General features: G+C 40.0%; 2 protein-coding genes across 3 annotated transcripts; both read left to right on the forward strand.

Moving 5' to 3' along the window:
- The first annotated feature begins 1,687 nt into the window (after positions 1–1,687).
- Positions 1,688–11,550, forward strand: lpar4 (lysophosphatidic acid receptor 4). The gene is made up of 3 exons (XM_088295036.1): positions 1,688–1,984; positions 7,776–8,522; positions 10,624–11,550. The coding sequence occupies exons 2-3, from the start codon at positions 7,947–7,949 to the stop codon at positions 11,110–11,112; spliced, it is 1,065 nt and encodes a 354-aa protein (XP_088151162.1). The 5' UTR covers positions 1,688–1,984; positions 7,776–7,946; the 3' UTR covers positions 11,113–11,550.
- A 2,336-nt stretch (positions 11,551–13,886) lies between these two features.
- On the forward strand, positions 13,887–18,440 carry p2ry10 (P2Y receptor family member 10). 2 transcript variants are annotated; one of them, XM_088295095.1, is made up of 4 exons: positions 13,887–14,692; positions 15,200–15,383; positions 15,475–15,655; positions 16,995–18,440. In XM_088295095.1, the coding sequence occupies exons 2-4, from the start codon at positions 15,205–15,207 to the stop codon at positions 17,871–17,873; spliced, it is 1,239 nt and encodes a 412-aa protein (XP_088151221.1). In that variant the 5' UTR covers positions 13,887–14,692; positions 15,200–15,204; the 3' UTR covers positions 17,874–18,440. The 2 variants fall into 2 exon arrangements, with proteins under 2 accessions (XP_088151221.1, XP_088151220.1); XM_088295094.1 differs by lacking the exon at positions 13,887–14,692 and having other exon boundaries at positions 14,699–15,383.
- Positions 18,441–19,804: the final 1,364 nt, after the last annotated feature.

Raw genomic sequence — 19,804 nt, forward strand, 5'->3', positions numbered from 1 at the left:
TCTGTTCTAATAGCTTTCTGTCCAGCACATGAAATGAGGGAATCACATCAAGTGGAGAGAGGAGGACTTGTCGGGAAGTTCAATCTCAGATTCAGGAGGAGCAGTGTGGTTTTCATCCGGGGCGTTGAATGGTGGACCAGCTCTACACTCTTGGCAGGGTGTTCGAGGATGCATTAGAGTTTGCCCGACCATTCTACATGTGTTTTTTGGCCTGAGGCATAATTTTCAATGCAACACATTGACGTTGTTCTTTCATATAGCCACAGCAACATTGTTGAGGACATTTCATAACACCTTAAATGTTTTGCATGCACGAATTGCACATTTGGTGCACTGGCTAGGAGAAATGCATTGCATGCAACTATGTGCCATGAGTTTGTGGTGAACTTCGGCCACAGTGTAGTTGTAATCCTGGACTGTTTTGAAATAATCAAACAAGTCTTAAAGCTTCAAGCTCAGTCATATTCCAAGCATGAAATACCTTTTTGGTGTTACGGCACTTGGCTCCATTGCAAGAGATGTCTGGAGCACACGGAAAATAGCCCATTTCCAATTTCATGTGGAAAAGGTGATCGGCTTTATTTGTAAAAAGCACAAAATACTGACAGAAAGAGTACCCATCAGTATGGTGCTAGCATGCAGATATGAGGACATAATATTACTCTTCCAGATTGTTACTTTAACTTCAGCCCAGTGTTGTTGTGCAACATAATTCCCCTGCTTTCTGTATCATATTTCATACATATGAATATTTTTTTTTCATCAAACTTACTTGAATGTGTGTTTTAGAAATAAGGCTTGGATATTGTTGGCAAAGTAAACACTCAAAGAATGGAAATCAAATAACAGTAGAGCACTTAATTTGTGGCTAACAGGTCGGTGTAAAATATGCAAAAATATTGCATGAAAACTGCAAACGCATGACATGTTTGTAGCTCCAAAGCCACGTAAGCTTGAAAATGTGAAATAACAATAATACCCATCAATGAAGAACATTGACAACTGAGTTGCACTGACAGCTCGGTCAGGTTTAAGTCCTGCACAATCCTAAATGGATTCAATCAAGCAGTCAAGCACCATCTATTCACCCTTTGCAATACAGTCATTTTTTTGAGTAATATCGTGCGCAATTTTTTTTATATATCCGTTGCTGTTAGTTAGGAGCTACACTTCCATGTATCATCAGGTCGCAGCTCCAGTCCATTTAAATTCAGTGTGACCCAAACCATCCACAATGTGTATTTTTGCAAGGTGGTCCCGGCTTCTCATTCTTGTAAATTCCCACCAGTTATTTATTTATTTTTGCTTTTTAACGTGTTTTTCACTCACAAAGAAATTATGCAGCCTTGACAGTATGTCTTTGCTTACAACTCGCCGTAGCCTCCAAAATGGTGGATGATGACGTCGTGATGAGGCGGTGCACGAGCCCTATTGACGGCCATTAATGTATTATTCATTTATCATAAAAACATAAAAATAAAAGTTGAATCGGCTGGTGCTGAACGTACCTGATAAATTTACTCAAATACAATATGTTATACTATGTTACTTGAGCACCTCTACCAGTCGTGGGCAATAAAAGTGTTTGTGCACACTTTAACGGCATCGAAATCCTGGCCAACAACAGCCCCACGACCCTTCCTCCTCCTCTCCCCCCTGTGGCCTGACCGAGGTGCTATTGTCTGGCTTCCTGTGGCCGTGGAAGCTTGGCTGCTCTCGCTGGCACGCTCGCGCGCACGCGCGCACGCGCACCAGGGGCGAGCAAGCGAGGCAATCCCCGCAGACGCCACAAACAGAAAAAACACACGGCAGAATAGGTCCTTGGAAAAGAAGCTCGCTAAGGTGTCAAACAAAGAAAAGGAGAATTCCATCTTACACGGAAGTCAAGTGTTCGAGACTCTTCACGTATGGAGTTTATCCCATGACAGCTGCTTTATATTACACAACTACCAGAGAGGAGAGCTGTCACCATCCGTTCATCACAGTGAGTCTGCACTCGATTGTGTTTGTACTTGTGCGAATACAACACGGGAGGGTGGCGTATGTTAACGCTCCAGAGTTCCAATGTTGTTGCGAGTAACGTGATGATCGAGCCACTTAAAATTCTTTGAAAAATAAGTACTCAATAACAGATACCTAAACAATTGACTTAAGTGCAGTATTTTTACGTTGTCACTTCCCTACTTTGAAAAAGACTAGCTGACCAGACATACACTTATAAAGGCTGGGTTCATAACCTACTGTATATACTATTTATCTGAAGATGTATTGGAATACATGTAAAGTTGTATGTGCTCTCTAAAGTGTAGCTTGAACTCCCGACATCTTGATAAAACGATTGTTCCAATTGCACCTGTCCCATTTATTCGTTATTCAAGTGTTTTATTCAGTCGATATTTCCCAAAAATCTTAATTGCAATTCCCTCTGAAACGGCAAGTTTGAATAAATGCAAATGAAAGTGTGTGAATGGTTGTTTGTGCTGCCCTGCGATTGACTGGCGACCAATCCAGGGTATACTCAGCCTCTTGCCCAAAGTCATTTGGGATAGACTCCAGCTCACCTGTAACCCAAATGAGGAAATGCAATACAGCAAATGCATGGAGGAGTCTGTTGGTTATTACATCACACTGTATCATAACAGTCCCTGGGCACCATGCAAATATTCTCTCTAAATACTGTATATTAGGGATGAGCAAATTAAATGCTAGGGAAACCGACAGTTTTGTATCAGTGCTATTTCTGGTCCACATAGGACCATACATTTCCCAACCAGATATGAAAAAAAAAGCCTTTTTAAATATGTACAAAAATGCATGCAGAGCAGAACATGTGCTCTTAATAAAATTTATTTCTCAAAGTTCCACTAGCTGAACTGAACAGCAAAGAGTCCGAAACCAATATCAAAATTATAAATTAAATCATATATTTTTTCCCAGTGCAAAGGCCTCTCGTGCATAAAATTACCTTTCAGGGACTGCACAAAACTGCTGAACAGGAAAACAACATTAGGTGCAAGAACTCATTTTGTAAATGTTTTCACAAAAATGAGCTCAGTCAAAATGCTAATATTATTCAGGTGCTATGCTTATCCTGCTTATCGTTCCAAATCTGCTAAAAAAGCTTAGACTTACTCACCTTGTCGTAAAGGGCAGTATAAGTATAAGTAACTCAGACATCTCTACTATCCGGTGGTGATGGGTGATATTAAAAATTAAAACTTTGATTGATCTCTGCATATTTGCAGTTTGGCACCCACAAATTTGTATATTTTATTACTATTCATACATGTTTTTCCTTATTTCGTCCATATATTTTCTTATTTTGGATTTTTCTTGGTTTATTAAACAATTTCCCCCTTTATCTGTGGGGAAAAAAGTATATTGAATGTTTTATATACGCAGACACGGAAAAAAAAAAAAAATATATATTTTTTATTTATTTATTTATTTTTTTTCTCCGTGTCTGCGTGGGTCTCCGGTTTCCTCCCACATTCCAAAAACATGCATGGCAGGTTGATTGGACACTCTAAATTGCCCCTAGGTATGAGTGTGAGCGCTGATGGTTGTTCGTCTATGTGTGCCCTGCGATTGGCTGGCAACCAGTTCAAGGTGTACCCCGCCTACTGCCCGAAGATAGCTGGGATAGGCTCCAGCATCCCCGCGACCCTCGTGAGGAGAAGCGGTACAGATAATGGATGGATATATACATACATGCATATAATCACTATTTGCCCTATCACTGCTCTATATGATGTTGGGATAGGCCTTTTTTTTTTTTCTTTTTAGAAATTATTTAAAAAAAAAACAGAACTAGTATCGCGGGTAGAATTGAATAACTAAGGCCAGTTTTTTTCCAATCATGACCTTGACTTTACACTTGAGAAAATAATTGAAGCTTTCTGAACCATTGTTTCGGGCAGTGAAAAATAAGAGCTCTCCGTGCCTGAGCGATCCATCATAGACAAAGGTTTTGGGGCACAAAGCCATATTTTATTTTATTTTAAATCCTTGTACTTTTATGGCTATATGTCCTAATCATTCTGTCTCATTGAAAATGACATTATTGTCCTGAGATTGATTCGCAACATATCCATGCTTTTGACAAAATAAGCACTGTTGATAAATATTTGTGATTGAGCACATTAATCTGTCTCTTCCTACCCACATCAACTCACATTGTCTTGACTAAAACGCACAACGCTTATGGTTGTATTTAGATAATTTTTTAAGAGATCTCGAGCACTCCCATACATTTGATCGATTGAAATCTTTATTTTGGACAGAAGAGTAAATTAATTAATTCCAGCACTCCACAAATGCTTATAATACCTTCTCATTGTTATTTTCAAACACCATCTTCATTTCATGAAAAGCAGACAAAACGTAATTGACTTCTACTTGGACTGCAATTTTATATTTCTCAGAGGCTACTTAGTTATACGTAGAAATAAAACCCTGTAAAACACACACACTGCACATACGACAAGTCCTAGAATGCAATATGTGTTTCCACCAGTCTTCAGTTGGCAATAGACATTCTTTACTACTTACAGTATGTACTGTACGTAGCTCAATGTCAACTTAAGTGTTCAGTGTCTGATACAATTTAGTGGTTAAGAATACATATTGAACCATGCATTAGTTACCGTGTATATTTGTTCTCGATGGTGTTTCCAGTCTATTAAAGATTATTAGCCCTACATTTCCTGAGGTGTGTACACCCCTTCGTACAGCAGATTTTAGGGTCTATACGTCCTTCATCCCTCACATTAATATAGCCAGCAGAAAAAGTAGTAAATAACTTTAACTTTAATATGACGACTAACAATCATTGCAAATGAAAAGTCAAGCAGTTGGTGAATTATGATCAATTCTGTCATGATTTGAAATTATTTGTATACACATCTTAAGTCTAAACTTTTTCTTAGCATTTTGTGGTGTCTTTCAAAGCTTTGTTTTATTGTTTTCAATATGTACTAATTGTAAGATAATTTATATTATTGTCTAATTGGAGGCTAAGGTTTAAATTCTGGATTCCCCTGATTTAACTGGAAAGGTATTTCTGAAATGATAAATTAGAACAAGACGAATTGGAATAGGATGAGCCACTATTTGTCTCACGATCAAGAAATTATCAGCAACTCACAAAAGCAAGAATTGATACATAAAAAAAACGCCATCGACATATTTTCAAGATTAGGCCTAAATAGACTTAACTAATTATGTCTTAGATAGTGGCAGCAACAGATCACAGTGATGACTGTTGAAGTTTTTTATTTATCACCATGCGCCCCTTTCAGCCAGGCATGTGAGTGAGAGAAGGCAACAGCTGGATGTCCAAGCTGAACTCAAGTCACAGAGCTCAGCAGATCCCTGAGGCCTGTTTCTGTTACCAATGCAGTCTAAGGGAGTTTGCTTGCAAGTGCAGCTGTCCGTGACCTGTATATGAAACCAAATACACATGTCGGAGGCTGTAATCTTTTGGCCAACATAAGCTGCAGCATGCTGAGATGTCCATCTGTAGCGCTCTCATGCACAGCAGACATCGAAACCGCTGCTGTCATGGTTCCTGAGGGGGTGCGTGTGTGTGTGTGTGTGTGTGTGTGTGTTGGGGGGACTGGCACATGTCAGTGTTTGCCTGCTTGAGCGCAGGTTCTCTGAGAGTGTGCGTTTGGGGCAAATGGTACAGTGAGGGCATTGTGAACATCGGCTGCGACTCTCTAAGAGTCGTGTGAAACCACCGTAAAGATGTCACTGCAGCTGGCACAGTACACTGCTAATGGCCTGCGCAAGCTCACAGCGTTTCCTTTGTGAATCACATCCAAACTCACACTTTCGATTTCTACACGCAACAGATTGGCCTCTACTCTGTCTTGTAATTAAGGGGTCTCTCTAATAGTCTGAACATGATATACTCAATTAAATAGAACTGGGCCGTCCATCCCCAGGGCGGAACGCTGCGGCCCTCTGGCCCGGCCGCATGCCCATTATGGGGCGGGAGTGGAGGGTGACAATTTTAAATAAGGGTTTGATTAACAAAGGCTTGATTTGTGGCAATTCCACAATACCTATAACACCAGTTGTGCGTACTTACTTGCATTGGGCACGTTTATGGAGAAGAAGAAAAAAGACAAAGGAGACAAAAAAGACCCAAAATAAGACCATAATAAGCAAATTTGAGTAGTAGATTAGCCAGCTAATAATGTTTAAATAAATCTTTGCACTGAGCTGTGGCGTCATGCACGGAAGTCTTTCCTTTTTTTTTTCTGTGGTTGGAGCATGAAAATTATTATGAATAAGGCTGCAGGGTCAAGGATGGAAAGGTACAAATATCACGGTCCCAGGGCGGGGGACTGACCGGCAAAAAAGGGTCAAGTTCCCAGCTCTGCAAACAGCTTAATTGTGTCATGTGCTTCCACTGGAAAAAGCGTAGGAGTTGCGGTGATTTGTCAAAAAGGTGATGTTTCCTTTCGAAGGCACAAAGAGATGATGTTAAGGAGGAAGGTCCTAGAAACAACTCCCATTTTGGGTGGAAATGAGTCAATAAATTTAAATTGTTCATACTGAGGTTTTATGTTGAGTAATTTTATGCTTGTATGTGTGTGTGCATATTCTAGCTATTGTAAAATCAGTTTTAGTTGTGTTGGGTTTTGCTCATTTCTATTGGTAGATACGCTTGAAGTGGAAGTCATCGAAAATAATTTCTCAACAAGAATACGTTCTCATTCATATTGCATTTGTGGAATATGAGTTAAGGAGTAAGTGGTACTGCTATTTTGCCACTTGATTAAGGATCAGCTAACAATCAATCATGGCTAAGCTTCTGAAAACAGGTGAGCCGTGATTGGTTGCTACCTGAGCTGAGAAACATTTTCAGTCGGCAGAAAGTGACAAAATGACCGCCCTCTGAAATGGCTAAAAAATGGGTGGAACTTGCCACTTGACTCATATTCCACAAATGCAATATTAATCAGAATGCTATGATTAGACTGGTGAGGGCACATTGAACATATTATTGCAAATATTTTTGGGACGTTGACTTCCCCTTTTTGAGTGTGACTGGTGGTTTTTCGGTGTCCTTTGATTGACTGGCAACTTGTCTGACGTGTGCTTACAGTATTTACACTTCATCACAGTCTTTTAGGATAGGCTGCAACTCACTCATGACTTTCAATTAGAGATGTTTTAGAGTAAACGATCGAAGAGTGTTTTCTAAATGTTTTCTGACCCAAATTGCAAAATTGTCGTTTCTCCCTAGGGCTCCACAAAGTAATAATAATGAATTCAAACACGTATCATGTTTTTGCATATTCAGTTAATCCTCCCAGGTTTACATAGAACACAGGGTTCCAGGTAGAACTTTAATAGGATCGAGTTGATCACTGTAAATTCCAAGACGTCCAAATAGTTCTGGTTTTGCTCAGCGCAGCCAATGTTTGGATTCGACACCGGTTGAAGCTCAACTTAAGCCTCTCTGTATGTACTTTTATGGTTGCGAGTGGATTTAGATTGTGCAGAGTTTGCACATGAGTGGATGTAGTTGGAGTGTGTTTAACCTCTGTCCTCTCATAACTGCCGTTTCCCTTTCTCACTTGTGATGATAGAGGTTAATATGAATAGCATATGTCTCCCACGCACGCACGCTCACGCTCACTCACGTGGAGCCATGTCACATTAACTACTTGGACTTGCAGGAGCTTCAGGCTTTAAATGTGTGGAGCAGAGAACATTTATGGTGAAGTAATGATGACAACTTCTTCATTTCCTCTTCACAGGAGGACCAAGCATCCTGACCGCCTTTGTTTTAAGTGTCCATGATGGCTTGGAGAAGACTTGACCGGGGGATCTCCCGCTGTCAGCTCTAATCCTCACATATCGGCGCCCTTTCCTCCTTCCGACAATTCTGTGCTCTGAGCTCGTTCCTCTGAGCCGTTTACACCGTCACCATGGCGAGTTTGGTGCTCAATGAGACTGGGATGGAGGACTGCGGCATTGACGACTCCTTCAAGTACAATTTATATTCAGTGGTCTACAGTGTGGTCTTTGTCTTGGGCCTCATCACCAACTGTGCTGCGCTCTTTGTCTTTTGCTTTCGCATGAAAATGCGTAATGAGACGACAATGTTTATGACTAATTTAGCACTATCTGATTTAGTATTTGTTTTTACATTGCCATTTAAGGTCTTCTACAATGTTAACCGCCACTGGCCATTTGGAGACGGACTGTGTAAGGTTTCAGGAACAGCCTTCATCACTAACATCTATGGCAGCATGCTCTTCCTCACCTGCATCAGCGTTGACCGCTTTTTGGCAATAGTCTACCCTTTTCGCTCCCGCTCCATCCGCACACGCAGGAACGCTGCAATGGTGTGTGCGGCTGTGTGGCTAACCATTGTAGGAGGAGGGATATCAGTCACCTTCTTCTCTACCATCAACAGCACAAATAGAGCCACAACCTGTTTTGAAGGCTTCTCAAAGAGTACCTGGAGGACCTATCTTTCCAAAATCACCATCTTTATTGAGGTAGGGTTCTCACGGCCTTGTCCATTTTTAGCGTATTTATTATTAGATTCAGTGCTCTGAAAAAGTACTCATACAATTTCACTTTTTCAAATGTTGCCACCTTTCAACCACGCGAATCAGTCCAGACAGAGATTCAGCTCGGCGTCACTTTGCTAGTGGGCGTCAATTACGTAAAAATAGGTCCTCGACATTAAGCCGGCTTGGCGAAATTTCCGCATCATGGTTTGGCATGTGCACGCTAATAAGTGGGCACTTTGAGAAAATAGATGGACTTTGAAAAGATATGGCACCCGTCGTCCAGCCAGCCATGTTGCATGCCTTCCGCCAGCTGCGTTTTCTACCACCAGACAGAAACTGGCACGATGGACGACTGATTAGCATGATGGCCTCACAGTTCAGAGGTCATCCGATCGATTCCGACACCGGTCTTCCTGTGTGACGTTTGCATCTTCTCCTTTGTGCCTGCGTGGGTTTCCTCCCACATTCCCCTAGGTATGAATGTGAGCGTAGATGGTCATTTGTTTCTGTGTGTCCTACGATTAGCTGGCAACCAGTTCAGGGTGTACCCCGCCTCCTGCTCAAAGATAGTTGGGGTAGGCTCCAGCACTCCCGCGACCCTCGTGAAGGGAAGCGGTATAGATAATGGATGGATGGATGGATGGATGGATGGTGACAGAAACTGCACCCAAGCTGCATGTAGGTTGCTTATTTCTTGCTCGTTTAAGTCAGTCATTGAAAGGCTGTTTTTTTGTGAAATTTTAAATAAAAACATTGGGATCTATGTACATTTTATATGAAGCGTAGTAGTCTACTTATAAAATGTATCTGCATTCTTATTTTATGCAACCACTGGACAAAATAAAATTTAATATTTTTTTTTTTCAATGTAGGAAAAAATAAAATAATAATAATTAAAATAGTCTATTTTTAGAGTTCCCTGCCTTAAATAGGTGTCACAAGCATCTTTGTAGGCGGCCCCCCTATGGCCCGCCCATGGTTCTATTTATACTCAGAGTATCAGTTACTCACAAGTGTGTATTTTACTAATTGGGTGACTTCTGAAAGCAATTGATTTCGCTGGATAGCATATACAATCGAGGTGTCAGAGTACAGGAGAATACAAAAGCACGACACCAGATTTATATTTGCTTAAAATTTTGAAAACCGCTTCACAATTATATTCTACTTTGTGTTGATCTATCAATTAAAATCACAACAAATTACACTGAAGTCTGTGATTGTGAGGTCACAAAATGTGAAAAAGGTCAAGGGTCATGAATACATTTTTAAGGCAATGTTCATTGGTTATTATGTGATGAAGTAGAAAATGTCCAGGAGTGGTGTCACACAATACATCTAGCATCTGCTGTATATTCGTAAGAACCCCCTGTTGAGTTTTTTATTTCAGTTAGAGTGTGGTTAAAAGCCACAAAAATCCAAAGTAGAAGTAATACACAATTTACAGATAGATACCTTCACTGAGGACTGGTAGTATGCTGACACCTTGCAAGACGATGGTTTGACCTCAAAAAACAATTTCTGTGACTTCAGAAAGACTTCCTTCCAAATATTTTTTAGCAAATTTTTAATTCCATGCCTTCATGAATGTTTTTTTTTTTTTAACTTGAGAGGTTCTGCTCTATTGTGACTTTTTTGTTTCAAAGGCATAGCAGCTATGTATCACTGCTGTAAATATTTCAGTGACACATCATTGTAATACTAAAATGTAAACATCAATGGGAAAATAAATGTATATGCTCTCAGGCTATAAACCACACAATATTTCTGCAGATTTTTGCACGGCTAAATCAACCCCTAATTTATGGACAGGCTGAGAACAGAACAAAAGAACGACAATATGCCTATTACCCCACAGGTCGCAATGATTGAAAGTTGCTTGAAACATCACGGTGAATTATCCTTATGGTTTTTCGTCCGCATATTTATTTATGTGATGCCAAGACTGGTAAAAATGAAGAAGTTTGAACATGATTTTTTTTGTGTGTGTCTTGCTTTTACAATTTTATTTCCATGTATGTAGGCAGGCCCATTATGAACCCCATAAAAAGAAAACGTTTCTATTTTTTTATTGTCTTTCTAGATTGTTGGATTCCTACTTCCTCTCCTGGCCAACTTGGTATGTTCCTCATTGGTTCTAAGGACACTGCGTCGTCCAGTGACGATTGGCCATGGTTGTGAAAGCAAGAGACGCGTCTTGAGGATGATTCTCGTCCATCTCGGCATCTTCATCATCTGCTTCGTCCCTTATAACTCTATTCTCTTTCTCTATGCCCTGGTGAGGACCCAGGCCTTAGCTAACTGCTCCGTGGAGCGTTTTGCACGAACTCTGTACCCTATCACTCTGTGTCTGGCCAGTCTCAACTGCTGCCTGGACCCCGTGGTCTACTACTTCACTTCTGAGAGCTTCCAAAAAAGTTTGACCTTGGGGAGCAAAGGATCTGGCTCTCGGCCCGAGAGTATTCCCCGTAGCGACACAGAGACACAGGACCCAGCAAACACTCTCCCAAGAGACACGCACACTTTGACAAGGAATGGAAAAGACACTAAAGTAGCCGAGAGTCAGTTTTGAAAAGATGATCAAAAAGATAAACAAGGACAAGTGGGTATGAGAGACTTTGGATTTGTAAAGTAAAGCAGTAGCTCTTTGGTTCTTGAAGTGGCAAATGCATAACTCAACAGATTAGTCCTGTTGTAAATCCTAAACTATGGTCTGGGCTTTACCAATTAATCCACCACTTGGGAGCAAGCAGAGGAATGTATGTGTTTATTACAAATTAACACTAAGAAGCTGCCACAGCAGGACAACAGCAATAGTCCTTTGGACACAAAGACATTTGAAGCTCAAATGGCTGAGACAATAATACACACTCTCATGCACTGGATTTTTGACTGTTCTTACTCACTGAGTCCTTATCGTTTATTGTCTTAAGTTCAGGTTTTGCAGTAAAGTACGTGTCAAGTTTGGGGCCACAAAATGGAAAGAAATATATATTTTGCATTGCTCTCATTGTTGCATTTTTTATTTTGGTCCCCTGCCTCTCCGTTGGTCAAACCAACTGCAGACTTGCCTCGAATGGCATGCTTATATGTTTGAACTCGCATCGCAGTTTGTCCTACTATGTTTTCAGCAGGCAGCAAGTGTGTTCTTGTCGTAGGTGCAAGAAGCGATCCATTTGAGGACTCTGGCCTGTGTGCTGTGTCACAGGCCAAATGCTTATTATGGCCGAAGCAATGGTCCATTGTTCCCTTCTGAATGAAGTCTCTCTGTCCTAATCTGGCCTTAGACTGTAGATCTGCTCAAAGTCTCACAGCAATGTGTACACACTCCAAAGTACGGCTATAGAGTGTTGACTAAATAATCACGCTAAAGCACACATAATAGGGTACAAAAACAGGGAATGCATGACTTCGCAGATCTTGGAGATCCAGTTTGCGATTGCTGAGATAGCGTTGGTTACAATATCTTTGAGTTATCGTGATGATTATACTTCCTTTACCAGGAGTTTGACACTTTTCTGTCCAAAGTGAACTTAAGCGGCAAGTTATCTCTTATAGCTCGCCAGCAGACATGAGTATTAACCTCCTTGAAAGGGGTTGTTTTGAAGGTAGAAACAAATGCTTTATTGAGTGGCGAACTGTTGGCATAGTGACAGTTGGCAAGCCAACTAGCATTTTATTAGAATATATGCATTCTTACAATGAGTCACCGGTTCAAACATTGATGCTGGGGCCTAGAGTGCAGTCAACATGTCACAGGCCTGAATCCAGCCAGTGTTATGAAGTACATTACAGATTCCTAATCATTGTGCTGCATATTTGTGCATCCCACAGAAAATGATCCAATTTTACTTAATTGATTTTGAAATTATTATTTATTTACTACAAATAATGTGTCTATGATAGCAACATATAGCGATAATAAGAAGAATAATGCTCTTCCACTAGATGGCTGAGGGGACAATTAATGTTGTTGTTTATTGAAAAGAATAATCACTTTATCATAATTTCCGTATACAGTACATTTCTACTGTTTGAGACATTTTTGTTTGGTGCTGTGTCAATGTGATTTTTTTTAACCAGAAATAGAATATGTGTCTTATCTTAATACAGGTTAGGGAAACTTCAGTGTAGGAAATGAACACAAGCTGTGCAGTGTTACTTTGAACTGTATGAGCAGGCTGATAATGATGACATTGCAAAGAGCTACTGTATTTTGGACAGCTGCAGTTTTGTCTGTTTCCTTTTCAGATTTTTTTTCAGAGACGACTGGCTTCTTGGTATCTATAGCAACTTTCAATGTCACTATCCCATTGGGTAATCCCCCCCCCCCCCCAGACAATGTAAGCCCAAATAGATTGTCGCTTACAGTTTTGATTTACATTACACACGTAATCAACTTTTGCCAGGGCACCATAGGCTGTTTACTTGTCAGAATCGGGTGGTGCATTTATATTATCATAAAAATGTGTTGTAGTTATCGTTCAGGAGGTGCGAAAACACCACGTATAGAGCCAATTAGCAACTGCAGTGGGAAAGCCTGGTTTCAGAGGCAATTAACAGTCAGGTTCTCATTAATTAATTGTTTCATTAATTCATCAAATATGCAATGAAATGAATCAGATAATTAAATATATATATATATATATATATATATATTGTAATTTAATTAATTAATGATACATTGATAAATGAAACATTATATATATATAATTAATGAAACTTTAATTATTTAATGGTGCACTTATTTATTTATCTGATTCTTTTAATTCTATATTTAGTCAGTGAATGAAACAATTAATTAATTAATGTCAATTTTAATTAAACATTTCATGGCTTAGATCATGCATGGGGAGGTGTGGTGCATGGTATATTTATTTATTTAATATGGCACATTCAGTCCTCCATAATAGGCACGTACCGTGAACATTGCTGTCCAATGCTGACCTCTAGGGGCTTTAGTGAAAAAACGATTCCATTTGCAATGAGAGCCACTGCACTGTCCATCCTTCACCCCTTCCGTCAGTGATTTGTTCATTGGCGTCACCTGTGACCACATGAGTTACTTCCTCCTGCCCCTGCCCTCGGAAGTGTAGTCTTTAACCCACAAAAAGGGATTAAACACGATTTAAAAGTGAAATAGAAATAAGGAAAACTGTTGGTAATTTGCACAGCACTGTGTCATTCTTAAATCTGAGAAAAGTGTTTTGTTGTCCAACCACTGGTGCATAATTCTTCATCTAATGAAAGTCCTGGTTGCTTAAGCGAGAGTGGAAAGATACGGCTACGTCGCACATTGAAAAGTGCCAATCCTGGCAACCTACAACTCCTCTAAAAAAATCTAAAGCTAAGGAATGTGTGTAATTTTCCTCATGATGCCCGCTCTGGAATAGGCCTTACTGTTTACAGAATAGACCCTACCCAAATTGGCGACCTTGGCTAGATTTTGTGGGGCCCCTCCATCAACAATTTAATATACATGTTTCCAAATTAAAGCAAACAAGGTTGTGTGGTTTGCATGGTCTTGAATTTATAAAATGTCATATTTTAAATATTTCAAATCCTATAAATAAATATAAAAATTAAAACCATAATAAATATCAGTACTACCATGCATTTTATGATATACAATGAAATAATTATTGATGATTGCATTGACAATAATATAGGTCAATAATTAATGTGTGTGGGGGTAACAGAGAGTATGTGCTCATTTCTTGTCAACATGCAAGACATGTTAAGAGAAAACTAATATCAAACATTTATTGAGAAGCAGAATTTGCTCCCCGGCACTGACCTAATATGCTCTGACGTCGATACTGTTCACAGTTTTGTAGAAGTTCCAAGTGACATTGCAGTGCCAATACATTAAAACACGAGGTAACCGCTTCCCTCTTTTGAATCAGAAAAACAAGCACATTTGAGCCAGTGAGTGACAAACATTCAAACGCAATCTGCATGCCCACGTGATATGTTTACAGCTGCAAGAAGGCTGGCACCTCGCGCCAATAGTACCACCGTGTGTCAGTTAACTGTTTACAGGAGAGTGAGAAGCCTTAACTGCTACATGGAGCACCTGTTTCCTCTGGCAGTCACACCTTGGTCGTCTCTGCTCTGCCCTCTTTAAGCACAGACAGAAGACAAAACACAAGGTAATGATTGGCTTAATGTTTATAGCATTTTTGTCTTCAGGATATTTTACACTAGTGCACATTTGTACACTAGTGGACATTGTTTACTGGCCACGGTATACAGATCACAATTGCTGAGTGAATTTAATCCTATGTGACTTCCTAGTGATTCATTTCATTTTTTCCAACTGATACGTGATTTGTAATTGTTATGAGGAAAAACTAATTATTTGTTCGACAATGCAAAAGACTTTGCTCACTATGTCTTATCCAGGTACACTGTATGAAAGGGAAAAAGACATTAGAGTATGCATTAAAATATGGTCACCATCGCATGTATTGCAATTTTATTGGGTCTAAAGAGGAACGGACCTCAAATGTCGCCTTGATGGCAGGAGGAAGGCGATGGTGGGTTGATATGCTCTGTTGTTTCCTGCTGTAATTATTGCTATGACGAATGTTAAAGGCTTTCAGCTCAGATGCCGGTCAACAAATGTTAAATGATGACTTTTCTTTTTAATGTGACAGTGGGAATGACGTTAAATACATCCCAACCACGGCACGGGTCCCAGGGGTACTCATCATGTGACCACAACATGATTGAATGGGAAGAGCTCATGGACAAGCTGTACATATACTTCTACCTGTTGCTCTTCATCCCAGGGCTGCTGCTCAACACCATGGCCCTGTGGGTCCTCTGCAGACACATTAGGTACACTCGCATACACACACACCACACACACGCAGCCCAAAGTACCAGTTGCACAATACACAGCTTTCATCTTTGTTTTTCTGCATGACAGGAAGAAGATCAAGACTGTGATCTTCATGATAAATCTGGCCGTGGCTGATCTGATCCACATCCTGTCTCTGCCCTTAAGGATTTATTATTATTTAACACACACATGGCCCTTTGGACACAGTATCTGCTTGCTCTGCTTCTACCTTAAGTATCTCAACATGTATGCAGCCATTGGATTTTTGGTAAGCAAAAAAATGTGAGAATTAACACGCATCTATAATTTTTTTAAATATATAAATCACCGTTCTTTTGAGTGGTTGGTTGAATGAAAAAATAGGATTCTATTACTGTTGCAAAAGGTGTGTGTAGCCTACTGTAGAATTTCCCCACCCTGCCATGGTAAATATTTTACATTATTAAAATCTCATGGCATAGTACCACACAAATATGTGTCTTAAAGAAATCTAAATAATGATGATCTTGGCAAAATTTACAAACAAAAATAAATTCACTTAATCAGGATGTAATGTTTTTAGTTGAACATAAAAATCTACCATTGTGGTGTATGAGATCAACAGATGGCGACACAGATTAATTGTACTTCCTGTCAATTATTGGAAGAGCATTTACATATTTTGCCTGTCACTAAAAGTAGTTGACATAGGTGGACGAACAAAGACACAAAGCTACCTCTGGCTAATTTAACCGGTGGCAGTTATTATGTGCTGTAAATTTTCCCCATTGTTACGTTACAATGTGGCAGAAGAAGAGAACGGCTTGCTCACAGACAGAGCTTTAGAAATGGAAAACTTTAGAGATTTACCGAAATTTCTCGAGAATAACATGCACTCAAATATTACTCGCAGCCTGAAAATAACCCTTTGAAAGCATTCATTTTTGTACTCATGAATACCACGCTCGCCGGATTTTCTGGTTACAAAATTGGCCTCAAAATAGGTCGACACAGGATCTCTCAAACAAGCCAACTTCAATGTTGTGAACCATACAAATTTCACTCGTCATTGTGAAAAAAACATCTTGATGTTAGAGGTGACAATTATGCCACACAGCTTCCGCACACGAAGGAAACTGAAGTAGTTTTGCCACATTTTTGCAACACTTCTCAAACATAAGTTGCGTTCAAGAGTGGCAGTGAAGTTGCATTTTTATTCAAGCTATTTTCACTGCTTTAAATTGGCTAAAATTGCATAAAGAATACAGATCATATTAGTTAAAAAATGTCCAACATTTTGACATAAAAGGGGACATATATGGACATATACTAGGGCTGTCAGACAATTAAAAATTTTAATTGCGTTAATCACAGCTTAAAATGTATTAATCGTAATTAATTGCAATTCAGGCGCTCTCCAAAATATGCCATATTTTATCCATGCCTATATGCAATAAACGCATGCTTTGCGTTGATATGGTAATTTAAAGTTGAACTGAACGCCACGTGTGCAAATTCTTTTTCTTGACACAAAGTACTTTTTTTTTTATAGGTCCTTAAAATCAGTCTAATGTCAAAGGAGTTTTAAAGTTGTCTTTTTGAATTTTCATTTTGTCTTTTGATCTCAGGTGTGCATCAGTGTACAGAGGTGTGTCTTCCTGCTTGATCCCTTCTCTACGCGAAGATGGAGGAGCCACTATGACCTCGTGATCAGTATATTGGTGTGGGTGCTTGTTGCTTTGGCCTGCTCACCCTTCATCCTCATGCGTGCTAGCAGCAGCAGCACCTCTCACTCACCTCTCCTATCAAACCAGTCCTCCTTTCTGAATGGCACCGATACCCAGCAGCCCACACTTTACATCACGCTCAATGAGACATCTTTGACCTCCAGCCTTAGTGGATTCATGAATGCAACTGAAGTCCGCTGTTTTAAAGACTTGCCCATACGTCATGTGTCCCTCTCTCTGGCGGTCACCTTAATGGTGCTTGCTGAACTGCTTGGTTTTGTGATTCCTATGGCTTGCATCAGTTTTAGCTCCATCTGCATTAGCCGCTCCCTCTACCAGAAAAAGAACCAGGTTTCAAACAAATTAACTCTCAATCCCTCAAAGCAGAGTCAACTCACTGTGTTCACCTGCGCTGATAAGAAAGATGAGAAGCAACAGCCCAATGGGGAGAAGCAGCACGCCCTGCGGATGGTGCTGAGTTGCTCCTTTGTCTTCCTGCTGTGCTTTGCGCCGTACCACATCAATTTCCTGCTCTATCTGATGGTGCAGCAAGACTTAGTGTCCGAGTGTGCCACCAGGTTGGCAGTGCGCCAGTTCCACCCTGTGTCCCTGTGTTTAGCCAGCCTGAGCTGCTGCCTTAACCCACTTCTCTACTACTTCCTCACCACCGAATTCAGGTTGCATCTCAGGCGTACCTCCTCTTTCACTTCTTCTTTGGTCAGCTCTCAGCATCATTTAATGCACAGACTGTTGAGCATTGAGAGTAGTTCTTCCAAATGAGAGTAGAATGATCTAGCTAAACTAAAATATCTTCTGTGGGTAAACATCACAGGTTGCATATATGGAAGTAGGGCCTCTTTATATTCCTGTGTATGTGCGGGAAACAATTACTGTGTTTCCGATGCATTGTTGTTGTAGGATCTTTAAAGACCAAGTGTGAGGTAAGCTTGACTCAAAGTATTTAACTATCTATTTAGTTATAAATCTATTTTTTTTACGCAAAAATCCTATATTCTTCGTAAGATCCATAGCCCTAACAACAAAAATGCTTTTGTTCGGCAATTGCTGGTATTCTTCAGGAATGACGTCACATGAAGAACCGCCAGCTGCCAGGTCACCATTGTAATGCATTGCTTATTGTCCAGTGAGCTGCTCAACGGATATTGTTTTTGCATTTTTTGGCAAAATGCCTCTGCGCTGTGTAGCAATGCATTTTTGTATTCTGGAAAGCTTCTGAGTGCCCCCCCCCCAAAAAAAAATAGGGCACGGAAATGGACTAATTTTTTTCTGTTAAATAGAGGGAATTTCAAGATAGTGTTGACAAGTGTTTTACTTATAATAAAGGATTCGCAAAAAGGCAGGTGTGATTATTTATTTATTTTTTAATTTATTTTATTTTTTTTTGCACGTCAGGTTGAATTCCTCCATAAGCAATGGCTTGAAAAATATATGAAGCCCAGGAAATGTGTCATCTGTCAACTGGGCCAGTGCTGGTTCTGGCAGGGTCAACACAGCAAGGCTCATACTAAAAGGCAGAATGTAGGAACTTGTGCATATTAATTTCCCTTCGTAAGAAGTCAACATTTATTTCTGTATTATTACAATTCGAATCAAATATATCCAACTTTATTTTGGTAAATTGAATCTCAGTGTATTTTTCCTCTGAGGCCCTAATACTGTGCTCCTTTGTAATAAGCAACCAGGGGGAGCCAAAGCACATTTAACAAAGTTAAACTGAACAAAGGTTATTCACGTACATCCGTTTCCGAACCTTTAGTGAGCCCAGGTACACACGTTTTAAATGAGAAAAATCTCACTGCACAACACACTTTTCGTACAAAAGTGTCACACGCGACTAAAACATTATATTTAAATAAAGCTCATGCAAGAGCATTACTATCAACCCATCATTTGTAGTTAATACATAATTTGAAACACTAATGAGGTACAGCAGAGTGACCAGAGAACAGTAACGATCGATCGATAGATAGATAGCTAGATAGATAGATATACCTTAGGAGTGAAATAGCGATAGAGGCATGCTCTACCTACGATGAGTCCACTGAGGATGATGGCGATGCCCAGCAGTGTGACCACACACGGTTTCAATCCCGGTCTCCGGCCTTTCTGTGTGGAGTTTGTATGTTCTCCCAGTAACAGTGTGGGTTTTTTATGGGTACTCTAGTTTCCTACCATTTAACAAAAACATGCATGTTAGGTTGATTGAACACTCTAATTTGTCACGAGGTGTGTGTGAGTGCGGATGGGTGTTTTTGTGTGCCCTGCAATTGGCTGGCAGCCAGGTCAGGGTGTACGCTGCCAACTGCCCGAAAACAGCTGAGATAGGCTCTAGCATGCCTGTGAGTCCTTCATGAGGAGAAGTGGTTCGGATAATGGATGGATGCACATGTATGTATATGTGTGAGTTTGCGTGTGTGCGTATGTGTCTGTGTGTAAGTCAGGTGTCTTCCAAGCATGAGTAGTTTCGTGTAATCATTTTCGGTTTATTAGGCTACACATTACTTCTCTTGATTTGTGTATGACAAACAAATACATTTCCTGCAAGATTTGCATGGTATATGTTCTGTGAAACTTAAGATGATGAACAATAATTAACCTTGCATGCTTTCTTTTGGGCAAGTTATATTTGAAATCTTATGGATTGTGGCTCACTTTCCAACAGTATTGCTTTGATTGACACTATCAAAGAA

The sequence above is a fragment of the Idiotropiscis lumnitzeri genome, chromosome 4 (genome assembly GCF_059441095.1).
Source record: "Idiotropiscis lumnitzeri isolate Australia: NSW breed Sydney's pygmy pipehorse chromosome 4, RoL_Ilum_1.0, whole genome shotgun sequence".
NCBI lineage: Eukaryota > Metazoa > Chordata > Actinopteri > Syngnathiformes > Syngnathidae > Idiotropiscis > Idiotropiscis lumnitzeri.